The 18,103-nt window shown below is 38.4% G+C and overlaps 1 protein-coding gene across 14 annotated transcripts in view; it reads left to right on the forward strand.

Annotated features, from left to right (window-relative positions):
- The window catches only part of LOC126320910 (tight junction protein ZO-1), an 839,027-nt gene that overhangs the window by 746,588 nt on the left and 74,336 nt on the right, over positions 1-18,103 (forward strand). For 9 of the 14 annotated variants that reach the window (XR_007558731.1, XR_007558696.1, XM_049994135.1 and 6 more), the window contains one exon: positions 9,269-9,823. The exons of the other annotated variants lie outside the window; for them this stretch is intronic. Coding sequence is in view for 7 of the 9 variants with exons in the window: in XM_049994135.1 (XP_049850092.1) it covers positions 9,269-9,823 (555 nt within the window). In the remaining 2 variants the exon portion in view is untranslated. The remainder of the gene's footprint in view (positions 1-9,268; positions 9,824-18,103) is intronic. 14 annotated transcript variants of the gene reach the window in all.

Consider the following 18,103-nt stretch of genomic DNA (forward strand, 5'->3'; position numbering starts at 1 on the left):
AGTCCATAGATGTTTTACGGAACTGCATTGAATAGATATTTGAATGTTGTGCACGGGCAGCTGAATTTAGTGAAACTAAACTTCTAAATGTTGTTGATTATAGGTCCCCTAACTCTGACTTCAGAGAATTTCTGATGAAGCTAGAGAGGGTTCTTGATTCACTTTGTAGGAAGTGCCAGAAATTAGTTATATGCTATGCCTTCAATATAAATTTTGTATATGATGGTGCAAGAAAAAGGATGTTGGTAGATCAAAATTCATATGATCAGATTCAGACTGTGTTTATTCCAACTAGAGTGTGAGGGAACAGTAGCAATATTTTTATTCATTCTTCATTACGAGATGGGAATTTTGTTAGTAAAAGGGTGAATGGCCTTTCAGACCATGATGCACAAATTTTAACTCTAAAAGGCTTTTGTACTCAAAGAAATGTCACATGTAGTAACAAACTATGTAGGAAAGTTAATCCAACAGCAATAGAGAGTTTTTTAAAACTTGTCAAGGAACAAGAGTGGCATGTGTTTATGGTGCCGATAACATAGATGATAAAAATAATGCTTTCCTTAACACATTTCTTATGCTCTTTGAGAGTTGCCTTCCATGAGAATTTTCTAAACGGGGGTACTAGCAGAAGTAAGCAGCCCCGGTGGCTGACTAGTGGGAAAAGGATATCATGTAGAACAAAGTGGCAATTATATCAAAATGTTAGAAGTAGTCACAATCAAGCTACAGTAGCCCATTACAAACAGTACTGTAAGGTTATTAGGAAGGCAAAGAGTATGTGGTACTCGAATAGAATAGCTAATTCGCAGGATAAAATTAAAACCATATGGTCAGTTGTAAAGGAAGTGTCTGATCAACAGCACAAGGTCTATGAGATAAAGTCAGTTCATAGTTCATAGTAAAAATATTTCTGATACTGATAAATCAGATAGATGTCGAGCGTTTAACAATCATTTTCTGAGCATTACTGCTGAATTAAATAAAAATTTAGTTTCTACAGGGAATCATGTAACTTTCTTGTCAAATGCCTTTCGAGGTTGATGTCTGAAATACTCCTCTATGATACAGACAAGGGGGAAATTGGGTCAATAAGTAAATCACTGAAGACTAAGGACTCTTATGGATACTGTGCTGTGCATGTTAGACCTGTATTTAGCAATATTTGTAATTTTTCCTTTAGGAATGGTCAGTTTTCTCATTAAAGTACTCAGTAGTAATGCTGTTTTATAAAATGGGAGAAAGGGATAACGTAGACAATTTGAGACATACTTCTACACCGTCAGTGTTTGCTAAAGTTATTGAAAAGGCTGTGTATCTAAGGATAATGGACCATTTTATATCACACAATTTGCAATTAAGTGTACAGTACACCTCCAACTGATGATGAGGCTGCAGTTGCTTGATAACATGTTCATGGTTGAATAAATTGTAAAAAAGTGACTGGTTGCATATTGATTGCCAGAGAAATTGTCAAATTATTCTCATTATTCTCTTTGTTATTCACTACACAACTGCCTGTAGGATGGATGTTATAGGCAACAGCTGTGTTTTCCTATCGAGCTGCTTGCTGTCCCAGAGTTTCCGCCCATCCTCAAGTAATAGCAGTAGTAGTAGTAGTAGTAGTAGTAGTAGTAGCAGCAGCAGCAGTAATCATTTTATTCATGCGTAGATCACTTTTGCAAGAATATTGGAAATATGGTATTAGAATTGAAGAACAACAAAAATAATGTAATTTATATTACAGACATTTACATACTTACAGGTGCTGTTTGACAAGGGTGCATTAGCATATAACTTGACAGTCCACAGAATACCATATCATTTCCTGCCATTGTAGGAGGATGATTCTGCCAATTTTTTTAACCATTATATCTGTTAAGCAACTGTTTTCAGTTGTTTGTAAAATTCTTTTGAAGCAGAACAGAAGAGAGAATTCAAAGCACGTGGAATCTCATTTGGTCTACTGCTCTCTTGACCACCATCAACCTGACACAATACAGAAGAAGAGAAAACTACAGAACATAAACTTTGCCCTCCCCCTCTGCCCCTTCCTTTGTTTCATCACCAAAAGGAAACTTTACCAATGCCCATGTTGAGATCAGGTAAAGTGGTGTTAAAACATTTGGAGGTTTTTATTAAACATTATTGAGGTAATTGTTGTATTAATTGTCTGTAAAAATCAGAGCTTTTGACAATATCCACAATCGTCTCTGTCAGAGATGTAATTCATTTACACCTGTAAAAGACTGACAGTGTCATCAAAAGCTCAGATTTTTACAGAGGGTTAATATGGTAAATGCACCAGACACATTTAATATAAAAAAAAATGTTTTAAGAGTAATCCAGGCAGCTGCAGAAAATCTCTCTACTAGACTGCCTGTGCAAGATCTTATCCAAGATCTTATATGAGAAAATCAAGGAACAACTAGAATAGGAATTAGGAGAACATCAGTTCAGCAAGACTTAAAGTGGGACACACATATAAATAACTTGTGTAGAAAACTATCATCTGTGTGCTATGGCCTAAGAATTTTAAAGGCTACAACAAGCAAAACAACAGTATTGCAGGCATACTATGCAGAGTTCCACTCACTAATCAGATATGGGATCATTTTCTGGGGATGCTCAGCTCACAGTGCAAAAGTTTTTAGAATGCAAAAAAGAGCTTTAAGAATAATTTGTGGCCTTAAAAAGATGGAGTCCTGTAAATCCCATTTTACTGAGCTTGGTGTCCTAAATGTTCCAAGTTTATTCATTTATGAAACTATCTTGTTCACTAGGGACTACCTCCTGAAAACAGGCAAACTGCTACAGAACAAAAGTGTACACAACTATAGTACCAGAAGGGAATCAAATATACATCAAAACTATCACAGAACAACCACCTATCAGACGAGTATAATTAACATTGGTGTAATACTACACAATAAGATACCAGAGGAAATAAAAAATACTACTCATCCAATATTTAAAGCTAAACTAAAGGCATTTCTAATAAAGCATGGTTTCTATTCTGTCAGAGAATTTCTGAATAAGTAACCAAATTAATTGTAGTAGGTATCTAATTTTAATTGCTAATACTATGTGTTATTGTAACTTATATTTGACCTGTCCAATATCAATTGTACAATTTGTGCTATATGATAAAACTGGACCAATAAAAAATCAAATCAAATCAAAGGAAAGTTTTAGACATCAGAGAAGTCATGGAGAGCAGATCATTACATTAAAAATAATTATGAAATATTACAGGTGATGGAACAAATCTTTGACCATAACTTTTGTAGACTTAAAGAAGGCATATGATTGTCTCCATAGATATCCAGTATTAAAAATTCTAGGGAACCTAGGACTTCATCAAAAACTAATTAAACAATTACTCTAACCAACACCAAATCAAAAATCAAGTTTGGAGGAGAAACTTCTGAAACATTTGTAATAAAAATAGGCTTCAGACAAGGTGACTGCCTACCGCAATAACTGCTCAGTGGGTCACTGGAATATATAATGAGAGAAAAGGAAAAGGATAACCTAAAGAACATAAGAATTGGGAACTCAGAAAGAAAATTACATATGTATAAAACTGCTTGGGATTTGCTGATTATCTTGCTCTCCTGATCATCAGCGTTCCAAGACTAGCCGACAAGTTAAATCACTACAAGAATTAGCCCAGAAATTGGCCTTAGACTGTCATTTGAGGGAAAAAACAATTAGTAAACAAAATTACAATTGAAAGAAAGGAAATCAAAACTGTTGATACATTTAAATATTTAAGTGAAGTCAGAACATAAAGCAAATGAGAAACCAACATGCCAAAATAGAATTAAAAACTGAACATTAAACACATGCAACAAAAAGAAGTCTGTCGATAGCTGCAGAATTAAAACATTATAGAACAGAAATAACATATGCAGCTGAAACCATCTCCAAAACAACTAATACAGCAGAAATTCACAAAATATTCAAGATAGAAAGAAAAATAATTAGGACATCAATAAATAAACATTGTCAAATAAATGTGTATTGGAGAAAGCTTCAGGTGAAACAGTAGACAAGAAAATAGAAAATGAATTGTACTTGATTGTCAAATGGCCAATGTATGAAGCTTCCGGCAAATACCATAGCAAAATCTTATTGACTAATCACAAAACCCAAATAAATTCCTATTTTATGTAAAGGCTGTCAGTGGCACCAGTGTTAAGTGTCTAGACACTCATGGATGACAAAGGAATTAACATTGAGGGTAGCAGATCAAAAGTAGAAATGCTGAAATCTTGCTTCCAATTGTTCCTTTACGAAGGAAAATCTAAGATAACTGGCTCAGTTAATATTCACACCATTGGAAAGAGGAACAGTATAGAAATTACTCTCAGCAGTGTTGAGACAAAGCTGAAATCATTAAAATTGACCAGCCTTCAGGGTCTGATGGAATCTTTTTAAGACTCAGTACAGAATTATCGCCTCAGTTATAGTTGGCACCTCAAAAAAGAAGTATGAAGAATGCACAGGTCATAGCCCTCTACAGGAATGTTAGCAGAAGTGATCCACAAAACACTGACCAATATCTTTCACAGCCAGCTGGTGTAGAATCTTAGAATATAGTCATGAGTTTAAACATAATGAGATATAAAATTGTTGATGCTTTTCTGGCCACTTGCTGATGTGTTTCCTGCTGACTTCCACCGTGGCATTTTTAACCATTGCTTGTTTAATGATTTTCATGATATTTCACCAGCATGAGTGCCTTAGCATTGTCAAAGGTTCACGCTCCATTCCTTCCTGTGGACAGGTGCCAAATCCACGTTTGGTGATGACCTATTGCACCCAATGTTTGAGGGCCTTTTTGTGATCATTACTGCTCTGATTCTCCCCTTGTTACCTGCAACAGTCATTCACTACAGTACAGGAATCAAGATCTGTTTACACTGAGGCTTTCTACTGCTTGTTGAAACTGTTGTCATGTTTATGAATTTGTATGGCTTTGCTGAACAACTGGGTGTGGTAGATCTTCACTCTAATGAAAATTTATGAGGAGGCGAATTTTATTATGTAGTCAGTCTCATATGATATGTCTACCTGTTCCGACCTACACTATCATTTTAATTCTGCAATCCTGATTTTGGAGGATTGCTCATTCCAATACAGACTTTTCCAGATACACACAGCATACGGTATATTTCTGATGTAATGAGTAGGGTCTCTTTTGTTCTTTGCCAATGTGAGATACTCCTTCACCTTCTTTATCAGTTTGTAAATAATCTTTACACCATGTTTGTACAGTGTTTGTACCATATTTACAAATTGTGTGCAGTGTTTCTTGGCTTCCAAAGAACATGTGACTTAGTTTCACACTGAAGCTTGTTAATGAATGTAGTATCATATAAGTTACCACACAAAATTTGGGGTTGGATTTGGAATTTCTAGGTAGGGAGAATGCTGCATTTTATTTTGGATCTACATCTACATCTATATTCCGCAAGCCACTTGACAGCTCATGGTGAAAGGTCTGTCTGGTGCCAGTAACTGATATCCCCCTTCCTGTTCCATTCATGAACAGTGTTTTCAAGGAATGATTGCTGGTAAGCCACTGTATTAGCTCTAATTTCGTGAATTTTGTCGTTATGGTCATTTTGTGTGCTGAGGAAGTTGTTTGACTCTCCTCTGAAAGTACTGTCTCAAAATTTCAATAGGAAACTGTTATGAAATGAGCGAATTGTTGCCAATGTGAATGACTGGTGGCCAATGCTAAATAGAGACATACAAATCTCTTCTTCAAATATACAGCAGGTTTGTCAGTGAAGTCGATAAGGAGCTGGCTGTATGTTCTGGGTCCGCAACGAGAAGTTGTTGGTAAAAAATTATAAATTGTACTTAACTGGTGGTACAGGAGCCTTCATAGTCAGGAGGAATATAATTACAAACAGAGAACTATAGAGGCCGTACTTTAACCAAGCGCCTTGTTAGAGGTTGCTTCCTCTCAGCTAAAGGCTTTGCAACTTTCCTACTTGATGTCCCGAGCAAGAGTGGCTGAGCGTATGCTAGAGACTGTTGCAAGCTTCGGAGCGGCGCTAGTCTCGACTCGCGGGTCCAGCGATACTAGTATGGACCGCAGTCGATAAGTGCAACCCCTAACAAGTGTGGTATCGAACGTTGATACCACATTAACCTCTTTATGATGCTCAATGCCTCTCTTGTAGCATCTGCCACTGCAGTTTGTTGATCATCACTGTAAGGCCCACATACCAACTAAATGATCCCATGATGAAATGCACCACTCTTCACTGGATCTTCTCTGCCTCTCTGCCAGTCCTACCTGCTAGGGGTCCCAGATTCAAGAGCAGTACTCAAGAATGGGTTGGACAAGCACCTTGTAAGCTAATTCCTTTGTGGATAAGTTACATTTCTTATAGATTCTTCCTATGAATCTCAGTCTATCATCTGCTATTCCTTCTATTTCTTATATTCCAGTTAAAGTCATTCTGAATACTTACTTGTAGGTATTTTACGGTGTTTACTGTTTCCGCAACCCCCACTCCCCTCACCCAACTTCTCCCCTGCCGCCGCCTAACCCCCCAACTGCACCTGGCTGCCCTATCCTCCCTCCACCTCGTCCTTGCGCTCCCCGGCAGCACTTCATTGTCCCCCATCCCTACCCTGCTATCTTTCCCCCTCCCCACTCCAGCCTCCTCCTTACCACCGCCCATTTGCCACTTCCATCACGCATTTCTGCTGTTGTTCATGTGTGTTTGTGTATATGTGGGTGTGTCTATTGTCTATTGTTGACAAAGATATTTGTTGGCAGAAAGCTTATATTGTGACAGTCTGTTTGTTGTGCCTATCTGTGACTCAGCATCTCCGCTATATGGTGAGTAGCCACTTTCCTTTTCATAATATTGTTACTTTCCATCCTGGATTTTCTGTAGTTTGATATTATGAAAAAGGATAGATTGCTGCACACTATACAGAGGAGACACTGAGTCACAGACCAGCACAATGAAAAGTCTGCTATACATTTTAGCTTTCAGCCAAAATGCATTCTACTGAAGTAGATAACACACACACTTTCTCATAAGCACCACTTGTACACACATGACCACTGTTTCTGGCCGTTACATAGTGAAAGATATGCATATTATTTTGGTTATTTGACATTACTGAACTTTACTACATATCACATTATCACACTCTTTCTATTATGATGGTGATCATAATATTAGTACATTCCACACAGTAGCTGCGTTTATGTAATTCAGTCTGTCTCAGCATCCTCTGCTGGCATGAAATTTTTTGTGACCAAATGCTAAACTCCCATTGACTGCATCGCCATTGCATGATGATTGTGTAGTGTGGACTCACATGAAGTAATGGTAATTGATTCACAAAGTTAGAAATGACTACTGGGTACAGACTTCCTGCAGTCTTTGAATGCTAGCCATGGACTGACTCTGCCTCTGTATATATTACTTGTGTAAAGACACACATAGGACACTTATCACAAAATACCAAATTACCTCAGTTTTCATATTTGCAAAGGTAATGTAAAAAACAAGAAAAAGTATAGAATACATACCCACATTACGCAGTGAAACTGTCATAATTAACAGTTAGTTAAATGTCATCAAAAGATATAAATGATAGGACCTGTTTTATATTTTGAATGGGAGGGTGTGTAATTGAATTTACAAAAGCCTGCCAAGAATTTTCTGGAGAATCAAATTTTATAATTGGAATATTTCGTATACTAGCATATTACTGTAGGAAAATAATACATATTTGGAATCAGAAATTTGGGTCTACAGCCTTACAGCAATGGATTTGTGAAAAGATTAAATTATAAGGTCTGAAAATTCTGGAATTCTAATGACGGCAATAGTTTTGAATTAAGATAATTTTGAATTACACGATTTTCAGAAGAGTCAAGCTGTTCTTTAGAAAAATGAAAATTAGGGCTTTCAGACAAGGTATGTCAATCCTGAAACACAGAATTAATATTAAGATTGAATTCTAAAGACCTTGTGTTTTTCATTAATTGTAAATTTTGAATATTTCCTCAAACAAAATGTTTGTGCATGAAATATTTACATTGTTGTTTTCAGCAGGCTGTGAACTATACAGTGAATAATGAGGTTTAGAAAAATATGGCATTCATAAGAATTTTGTTGTTTCATATATGCCTAGTATATGGAAAGAAAGAAAAGTAAAAAAAGAGAAACTACAATGTTTATGTTAGTTGTGGGATTACAGCAAAGGGAAGTATTCTGCTGTGCTACATATCAACACAATGAGCAAGAGAAAAGAGAGAAGTAGTTTCTTACTTGTCAGGCTTTTATTTGATCATGTAGCCTATCTTTTTTTTGTTTCTGGTCAGATAAGTATTTAAACAATACAAACACTGAGGATTCAACCATGTTTCCTCATTTGTTTAAATTTAAGCTCTATTAGTAGGACACTCCTCTCTTGATTCAGACACACATTTCTGTCATTCAAATTCTATAAGAACACTAATAGATATTGAGAAGGACCACATTCATTTTACCTTCAGGATGGAAAATGTGTAATGTGAAGTAGTAGGTGAAATTATAAATTTGTGTAAGTTCCTCACTGTATCTGTTATGCATATCTGTCCATAATAATAATTGTTTTGTGGGATAAGATTTAAAGACAAGCACAGTGGCATGTAAAAGTGAGAATTTTATATTTTGTGTAGCTCTTTAATGAAAATTGAGTCTGGCATTTCTGTTAATCATCAGACTGGGATACAGGATATGTAACTTTATCCCTCACAGACTTTTATCATGCATTGAGTTATGTAAAAATCTTTCGTGGATTGTACATATTGGCAGAATATTTTTATTTATTATTTCATAGTATCGTTTAACTGCCTTTCTGATGTTGTTATGTCCAGTTTGTATTATGTCCATGATTAATATTGGAAGTTACAGTAACTGACATGGACAGCCTGAGCTTCTTTAGAGCAGTGTTTGCATTCAAGTATTAAAAATTTTAATATATTTCTGAAATCTGCCACAAGAGAAATGTGGCAGTGAAAAAAATAAAATTAAGAAGTAATTATCAGTATCTTGTTTTTGACTCAAGATCAGTGCTCTCATTCAGAACTCCCGAGGTAGTTTTGTTGTGTACACAGCTGTTTAGCACAAAATATATACATTGTTTTATTTTGTTTATTAATGTAAAAACATATGTCTAGTTTTTTGTGTTCAGTTATGTACAGTTTTACTATTTTTGTCGTATACTTTTACTGCAGGGTTATGATAACCACAATGGGGTCCCTGTCCCACCTGAGCATCACCACCATCATCATCACGGGCACAATCTCACGTCAGCTGGTATCGGCAAACGGAGATCTCAAGGGGGTGACAGCAAGTACGGTTTCTCCCCTACACACCTGACGACAGCAGCCAGTGAGCCTCCCGTCACTTCCTCCACTGTCGACCTCAACTATGCCCACCACCACCATCACCACCACCACCACCACCACCACCAGGCGTCGAGTCCTGCCGGCTACCCTCAGCTCCGGACGAGCGACGGGAGTGGTGGCGGTGCCCTGCCTCGCTCCCCACTGGCCCACTCCCCACCTCTCCCAACCGGTGGGCCGCCCGAACTCCCACCCCGTGTCGATCGCAGCAACAAGCCCCCTCACACTACTTTAGGCAGGTCTGCTGCCGAAAGACTCTTCGGGAAAACTAGTGACGGAGAACCCGATTTCGCGTCTCGTAGTGAGCCTCCAAATTACATAAATGCCACCCCACATCACAGAATTGCAGGCAGCTCATCTCTCGAAAGGCATAATATGAAGTCAGTAAGTCCAAACATTTTATTCCAATATATTATTTACATATCAGACATATTATCGACTATAGTTCTTGCTAAATAGAAGCATTAATGATAATTATATTTGTAGAATGGATCATTTCAATTACCTGAGCTGATGGCAATAATTGCATACAGTGTTGTTAGAGATCTACTTTGCAGCTAAAAATAAATTATCTTTCACATTCGTGTAACAAACACTTGAACTGGCTGACTTGTGACACTTCTCGGCAACATGAAAGTAAAATGTGTGCATTTCATCCTTTTTTTTCTGCAACTGCTCTGAATGTGTCTAAAGTTTGTGTTATCATATTCCTGTAACAAGTTATTTCTCTGACTGAACCAACACCATTGAATAACTGTCCCCAACATAACAGACCTGGAATGAGTGGCCAAATGAATATGGGAGGTACTGGGAACAAAGCATCAGAAATCATTGACCTACGTAAGCTCATTAATGCTTTAATGGTGTGACTGGAAAAGCGAGTATAACACAAGTTAGAATCAGTGAAGACATCTTAAACAAACTGAAAATTTGAAAGTAAGCACTAGTACATCTCATCATTATGGGAGGAGTACAGCTGTTGTGTATGACTCGGTATACAGTGGAGAGGAGAAGTGGGGTACAGAGCGGTGCAGTAAGTGTCATCAGAGGAAAACTGGACGGGAGCAAAAACGATCAGCAAACACGTTAACTTAGCAAACGGAAGATTTACATAAGTAGTATTTTTCCGACTCTACAAACAGCCATCCTGTATTTGCGATGGCAGGGTGTGCTGCTGGAGGTGTGGCCCAGTGGGCGTGATCCACCACCTCCACAAGATTCCGCAGGAGTACGATGACATCTGGTGGAAACACCCAATTCTGTTGCCAACTCTGACATCCGTGGGCAGGTGTGGATACTTGATACCACAGTGTCAGGGTGTGAATGAGTTAGAACAAGTCAGAATGATTAGTCTCTGGGAAATGGGTTATTGTACCATGACATTTGTGTTCATACAGGGAATACTGCTATGAGAGTGCTGTGTGTGTGTGTGTGTGTGTGTGTGAGAGAGAGAGAGAGAGAGAGAGAGAGAGAGAGAGAGAGAGAGGGGGGGGGGGGGGCAAGGCACAGAAGAAGGTTGTAGGTCATAGGATGACAAATGGGCACTGGATGACAGAGTATCATGTGGTTGCCATTATATTTAACAGGTTGCACAGCTTTTCACACACTCTCAGGTTAATACAGACACCTGCAGAACTGTATGCATTCCCAGACAGAAGCCATATTTTCTGGGAAGAAAGAAAGAACAGTTTGACATCTCTTGTCTGCTTGTCTGAAGTCATTAGAGGTGGAACACTAGCTTGGGCTGGCAGTACTACACATAGGAAATTGATCAAGTGCATACGATAGGAACATCATGTCATTTGCCTTAAGCAGTTTAGGGAAAACTTAAATCTGGGGAGCTGCTAATGGATTCGAGCAATTGTCCTCTGGAATGTGAGTTTGGTGTTTTAACAAGAGTGTTGCCTCTGTTGTAGGCCAGAGTGGAATTGTGTAAGCGCAAAAATGAGCTGTTGGCGACTACCCCTTTGTACTGACAACTACCTAATTGGCTACCGGCACACCAGGAAAATGCAGCTCCTAATTTTCACCTTTGTATACACTACATTTCACTTGAGCTGTGCCTGTCCACAGTTTGACACTTCGGAGACTGACAAATACTGCTGTTCCTCCTACCTGTTCTGCAGCCCCACATGTGCTCGATATGCAGTTTGTTTACGCTGTCCTGAACTGACTCCCTTACGGACAGTGTGGAGAGAGATTATCAAGTAGTGTAACTAGTTCCTTGTCGATATTGCACAGTGACAGTTAAAAGTTCCAATAGCAGCGTGTAGGAGTTTCCTACTGTAAGAGAACCTCTCTGTCGGAGATCGTGTACCTAATCTGCGGTGTAAAGTGCTTTTCAGCTCAGTGTACTATTCTTGGTGTTACAATTTTCACAAATGCCAAATATTGTGGATATAAAGTATATGTCCACTAACATAGTCAGTTTAGTGCCAAAACAAAGTAATCTCCAGCTGCTTGAAAATAAATCCACATAGTGCAAAATTTAAACCTCATTTAAAATAATGCATAATTCATGTCCGACTGCAGGATGTCTTATGAGGAATAGCCCCCTCTTCATGGTGATACCACGGTACTCTTGTATATATATTTCTAGTGGTGGTTGGTAACTAACACTGTTATTACTTTCTGCTTTCTTCAGCAACTGTAAACTGCCAGTACTGCTTTAGTTCTAAAAGATCGACTTAATGGCACTGTCAGTGGAACTGAGAGATCTAAATTTTTAAGGACCTGATAATCTTCACTCTTATGTTGACATCAGACTTCAGTCTTATAAAATCCTGATTGGAACCATTTTGTTGTGGTCTTCAGTTCAGAGACTGGCTTGAAGCAGTTCTCCATGCTGCTCTATCCTGTGCAAGGTTCTTCATCTCCCAGTACCTACTGCAACCTACATCCTTCTGAGTCTGTTTAGTGCATTCACCTCTTGGTCTCCCTCTATGATTTTTACCCTCCACGCTGCCCTCCAAAACTAAATAGGTGATATCTTGATGCCTCAGAATATGCCCTACCAACTGATCCCGTCCTCTAGTCAAGTTGTGCCACAAATTTCTCTTCTCTCCAATTCTATTCAATACCTCCTTAATAGTTATGTGATCTATTCATTTAATCTTCAGCATTCTTCTGTAGCAACACATTTCAATAGCTTTTATTCTCTTCTTGTATAAACTATTTATCGTCCACGTTTCACTTCCATACATGGCTACACTTCGTACAAATACTTTCAGAAACAAATTCCTGACACTTAAATGTATACTCGATGTTAACAAATATCCCTTCTTCAGAAATGCTTTCCTTGCCATTGCCATTCTACATTTTATATCCTCTCTACTTCGACCATCATCAGTTATTTTGCTCCCCAAATAGCAAAACTCATTTACTACTTTAAGTGTCTCATTTCCTAATCTAATTCCTGCAGCATCACCCAATTTAATTTGACTACATTCCATTAGCCTCGTTTTGCTTTTGTCGATGTTCATCTTATATTTTCCCTTCAAGACACTGTCCATTCCATTCAGCTGCTCTTCCAGCCAGGTCCTTTGCTGTCTCTGGCAGAATTACAATGTCACCGGCGAACCCCAAAGTTTTTATTTCTTCTCCATGGATTTTAATTCCTACTCCAAATTTTTGTTTTGTTTCCTTTACAGATTGAATAACATCGGGGATAGGCTACAGCCCTGTCTTACTCCCTTCCCAACCACTGCTTGCCTTTCATGCCCCTCAACTCATAACTGCCATCAGGTTTCTGTACAAATTGTAAATGGCCTTTCACTCCCTGTATTTTACCCCTGCCACCTTCAGAATTTGAAAGAGAGTATTCCAGTCAACATTGTCAAAAGCCTTCTCTAAGTCTACAAATGCTAGAAACGTGGGTTTGCCTTTCCTTAATCTATTCTCTATGATAAGTTGTAGGGTCAGTATTGCCTCACTTGTTCCAACATTTCTACGGAATCCAAACTGATCTTCCCCAAAGTTGGCTTCTACCAGTTTTTCCATTTGACTGTAAAGAATTCATGTTAGTATTTTCCAGCCATGGCTTATTAAACTATTTGTTCCTTAATTTTCACATCTGCCAACACCTGCTTTCTTTGGGATTGGAATTATTATATTCTTCTTGAAGTCTGAGGATATTTCTCCTCTCTCATACATCTTGCTCACTAGATGGTGGAGTTTTGTTAGGCCTGGCTCTCCCAAGGCTGTCAGTAGTTCTAATAGAATGTCCTCTACTCCCAGAGCTTTGTTTCGACTTAGGTCCTTCAGTGCTCTGTCAAACTCTTCATCCAGTATGTTATCTCCTATTTCATCTTCATCTCCATTCTCTTCCATTTGTATAATATTGTCCTCAATAACATTGCCCTTGTATAGACCCTCTGTATACTCCTTCATTTGTCCTCTAGCCATCCCTGCTTAGCCATTTTGCACTTCCTCTCGATCTCATTTTTGAAACGTTTGTATTCCTTTTGGCCTGCTTCATTTACTGCATTTTTATACTTTCTCCTTTCATCAATTAAATTCAATATCTCTTCTGTTACCCAAGGATTTCTAGTAGCCCTCATCTTTTTACCTACTTGATTCTCTGCTACATTCACTATTTCATCTCTCAAAGCTAGCCATTCTTCTTCTACTGTATTTCTTTCCCCCATTCTTGTTAATCGTTCCCTAGTGGTCTCCCTGAAACTCTGTACAACCTCTGGTTCTTTCAGTTTTCCAGGTCCCATCTCTTCAAATTCCCACCTTTGTGCAGTTTCTTCAGTTTTAATCTATAGTTCATAACAAATAGATTGTGGTCAGAGTCCTCATCTGCCCCTGGAAATGTCTTACAGTTTAAAACCTGGTTCCTGAACCTCTTGGCCGAGCAGTTCTAGGCGGTACAGTCTGGAGCCGCGTGACCGCTACAGTCGCAGGTCTGAATCCTGCCTCGAACATGGATGGGTGTGATGGCCTTAGGTTAGTAAGGTTTAAGTAGTTCTAAGTTCTAGGGGACTTATGACCACAGAGGTTAAGTCCCATAGTGCTCAGAACCTGAACCTCTGTCTTACCATTATATAATCTGTCTGAGTCCTTCCAGTATCTCCAGGCTTCTTCCATGTATACAACCTTCTTTTCTGATTCTTGGACCAGGTGTTAGCTATGATTAAGTTATGCTCTGTGCAAGATTCTACCATGTGGCTTCCTCTTTCATTCCTTAACCCCATTCCATATTCACCTACTATGTTTCCTTCTGTTCCTTTTGCTACTATTGAGTTACAGTCACCCATGACTACTAAATTTAAATATTCAGTATCTGAATAATTAATTTAGGCTCATCATACATTTCATCAATCTCTTCATCTGTGGAGCTAGTTGGCATATAAACTTGTACTACTGTGGTAGGCGTGGGCTTCATATCTATTCTGGTCATAATAATGCGTTCACTAAGCTGTTTGTAGTAGCTTACCCGCGCTCCTATTTTTCATTCATTTTTAAACCTACTTCTGCATTGCCCCTATTTGATTTTGTATTTATAACGAACTTCACTAATTTCCACTATATCTAACTTTAACCTATTCATTTCCCTTTTTAAATTTTCTAACCTACCTGCCCGATTAAGGGATCTGACATTCCACACTCTGTCCCGCTGAACACCAGTTTTCTTTCTCCTGATAACAACATCCTTCTGAGTAGTCCCCGCCTGGAATATTTTACCCAAGAGGATGCCATCATCATTTAACAATACAGTAAATCTGCATTCCCTCGGGAAAATTTACAGCTGTTGTTTCCCCTTGTTTTCAGCTGTTCGCAGTACCAGCACAGCAAGGCCGTTGTGGTTAATGTTGCAAGGCCAGATCAGTCAATCAGTTGCCCCTGAAACTACTGAAAAGGCTGCTGCCCCTCTTCAGGAACCACACATTTGTCTGGGCTCCCAACAGATCCCCCTCCATTGTGGTTGCACCTACGGTATGGCTATCTGTATCGATGAGGCAGAAAGCCTCCCACCAACATAGAGGTCCATGGTTCATGGAGGGGGGAGGGGGGATTGGAACCATAGCTCACTAAAATTAAAGAAGAAGGTAGAATCTGGGAGGTGTCAGTCGTAATATGTTCACTACCGACTGAAAAAATTGAGAGGTTTTATTTCTGAGGTTTGGCAAGTGTGATTGCTAGAAGATGCGTAGCAGAGTGCCCAACTGGGTAGAGAATTTCAGTTCTCTGCACAGTATATTGATGTCTCACCTACTCATCTCCACCAGGAGCTGCAAGCTGTGGTATCAGACATATTCATAAGTCTAAAAACTGAGCTTAGTGTAGAGACACTGTAGTCAGTTTTTGAAATATTGTGAAGAAGAAAGGGTTTGTCATCTTATAATGATTACCTGGAAACACATCATCTAAGCTGCAAGATATTTACACTTGCACTGAATCGTGTTTGCAATAATGTCCTCAGTTTACATGTGATAATGGTCAAGAGAGTGCTGTTGGAGCCTATAGAAAGTGTTTTTTGCAAGTAGTTAAGGTTACATCTTCAGTTTACTAGGTTGCGAGATGTGCCTTTTTTTTGTGAGGCTTGATGATATCACTTACCCACCCTATATAGTAGTCTGATGGAGCCTTTCATCTCCTCTCACTTCTTTTGCATTCTGCTTTCTGTATAAAACAGTGTGAGTATGAATTAACAAAATGTATTGCCAATAGCAAATTACTCTCCAGTAGCACAGCTAAAAAGCTGCTAAAATTGCCAGCATTAATTGTCTGAATATTGCTTTCAGTGATTTGAAACTGTGAGGTACTAGTACATTTCTGAGAGATATGATTTTTAATTAGTTAAAAACATGCAACAACAAAATGTTGATAATTTGGTATCATATAAGTACATATGAGTTGATGCAATTATTCATATTGTCTTATGAGATTATTCAGATAATTAATAATTGTGTATAATTTGTCAAACAAATTATTATGATTGATTCTGCTGCACTTACAAACTATTTTTAGATTACCTTGGTGAAAAGCATTCATTTATTTCAGTAAAGGTTCGATGAATCACTTGAAACATGTGAAACCAATTGTCATCCAGGAATTCTCATTTTCCTAATTACTTAGCTGAAATAGCCAGCTAACAGAAGTCCTGTAATCATTATCTTTCACTGAGTAATATTTTCAACTGATTGACTGAAACAAAACTAATATTTTCCAAATGAACTTGGCTGAAAACTGCTGCCAGTTTGTCTTGAATGGAAAGCACATTAAGAACATCAGTGTCAGTTTAACATATGTTTTTGTGCTGCAATCTATTTGAAAACAGATGAGCACTGTTTGGCCAAATGTAAATAATTTAAGAGTATAGGAGACCACACACCAGACAGTAGAAGTATTATGTTGTCAACAGCCACTCAAGAAAGAGTGAAAATTTTATTAGCTCCCAGATAAAAAAAACACACAAAACACACACACAAATTTCAAGCTTTCGCAAACCACGGTTGCTTCATCAGGAAAGAGGGAAGGAGAAGGAAAGATGAAAGGATGCGGGTTTTAAGAGAGAGAGTAAGGGGTCATTCCACTTCCAGGAGCGGAAAGACTTACCTCAAGGGGAAAAGGGACAGGTATACACTCGCGCACACACACACACACACACACACACACACACACACACACACACACACACACACACACATATCCATCCGCACATATACAGACACAAGCAGACTGGATGTCTGCTTTGGCTGAGCAGCAGACACATAAAACCTTTTCCATTCTGGCATTCAACCATTCATCGCATGATATAATTTTTATCTTAACTGTTTCTTGACCAAATGCACAAGTACCCAATGAAATCACTCCAGGAACATCAAATTTACTGTGTAGAATGAAAGGGCAATTTTTTTGGAGTAATTTGCTATGTAGCACCACTGCCACGACACCATTTATTTACACCACTGTAGTCTCCAGTAGACACACCTATGAAATGCGTAGTAAACACTGCATTTCCACATGCCTTCTCTCTCACAAAGCATTAATTTCTTCTCGTGTGTTCCACAGGTACTCCGCTGCCCATTGTCCTAGTAGTTCGTGTTTATTACATCGAAATTTTTATTTTCCTCATTCCTTAGACATCTTTTGATTTTTATTTTGTGCCCCTTGTCATGCATTTGAGATGGCAGATTTAGGTAATTCCATTATATTTTGTTGATGCAATTTAGTTGCACAAAGTTTTTCAATTATTAAATTTAAACTCTGATTTTCCAGTGGTATTGTGACCCAGAGATCTTAAAAATTATACATTGCTTTCCCAACATATATAAGATTTGATCATTTAATATTCTTTCAGATAATGTATTTTATTTATTTTTTGTTAATTCATCACTTACATGTACGTCTAACTCTTTCAGCGTAGCCACGTACCTTGAGTGCTACTACCATCTGCTTCATAATGTTGACCTGAAATAAGGTTGTGATTAATATATGTGCCAGTATTTTCAAATGGCGCATGTTGTTTGTTCGATATTTCTTTTTTGTGCATCAACACAAGTTCAGCAGCCAGTTTGCGTAGCACACTTGCTACGACACTTGCTGGATGTCTAGGCCAAGTTACAAAATTTGTGGGCCACCTCACCTTAGGGAAGGATACAGTGCATGCCTGCAGGCTAGAGGGAGTGCAACATCATACAGATTAGAGCGTTCATG

This window comes from Schistocerca gregaria, chromosome 1 (genome assembly GCF_023897955.1).
Source record: "Schistocerca gregaria isolate iqSchGreg1 chromosome 1, iqSchGreg1.2, whole genome shotgun sequence".
Classification (NCBI taxonomy): Eukaryota; Metazoa; Arthropoda; class Insecta; order Orthoptera; family Acrididae; genus Schistocerca; species Schistocerca gregaria.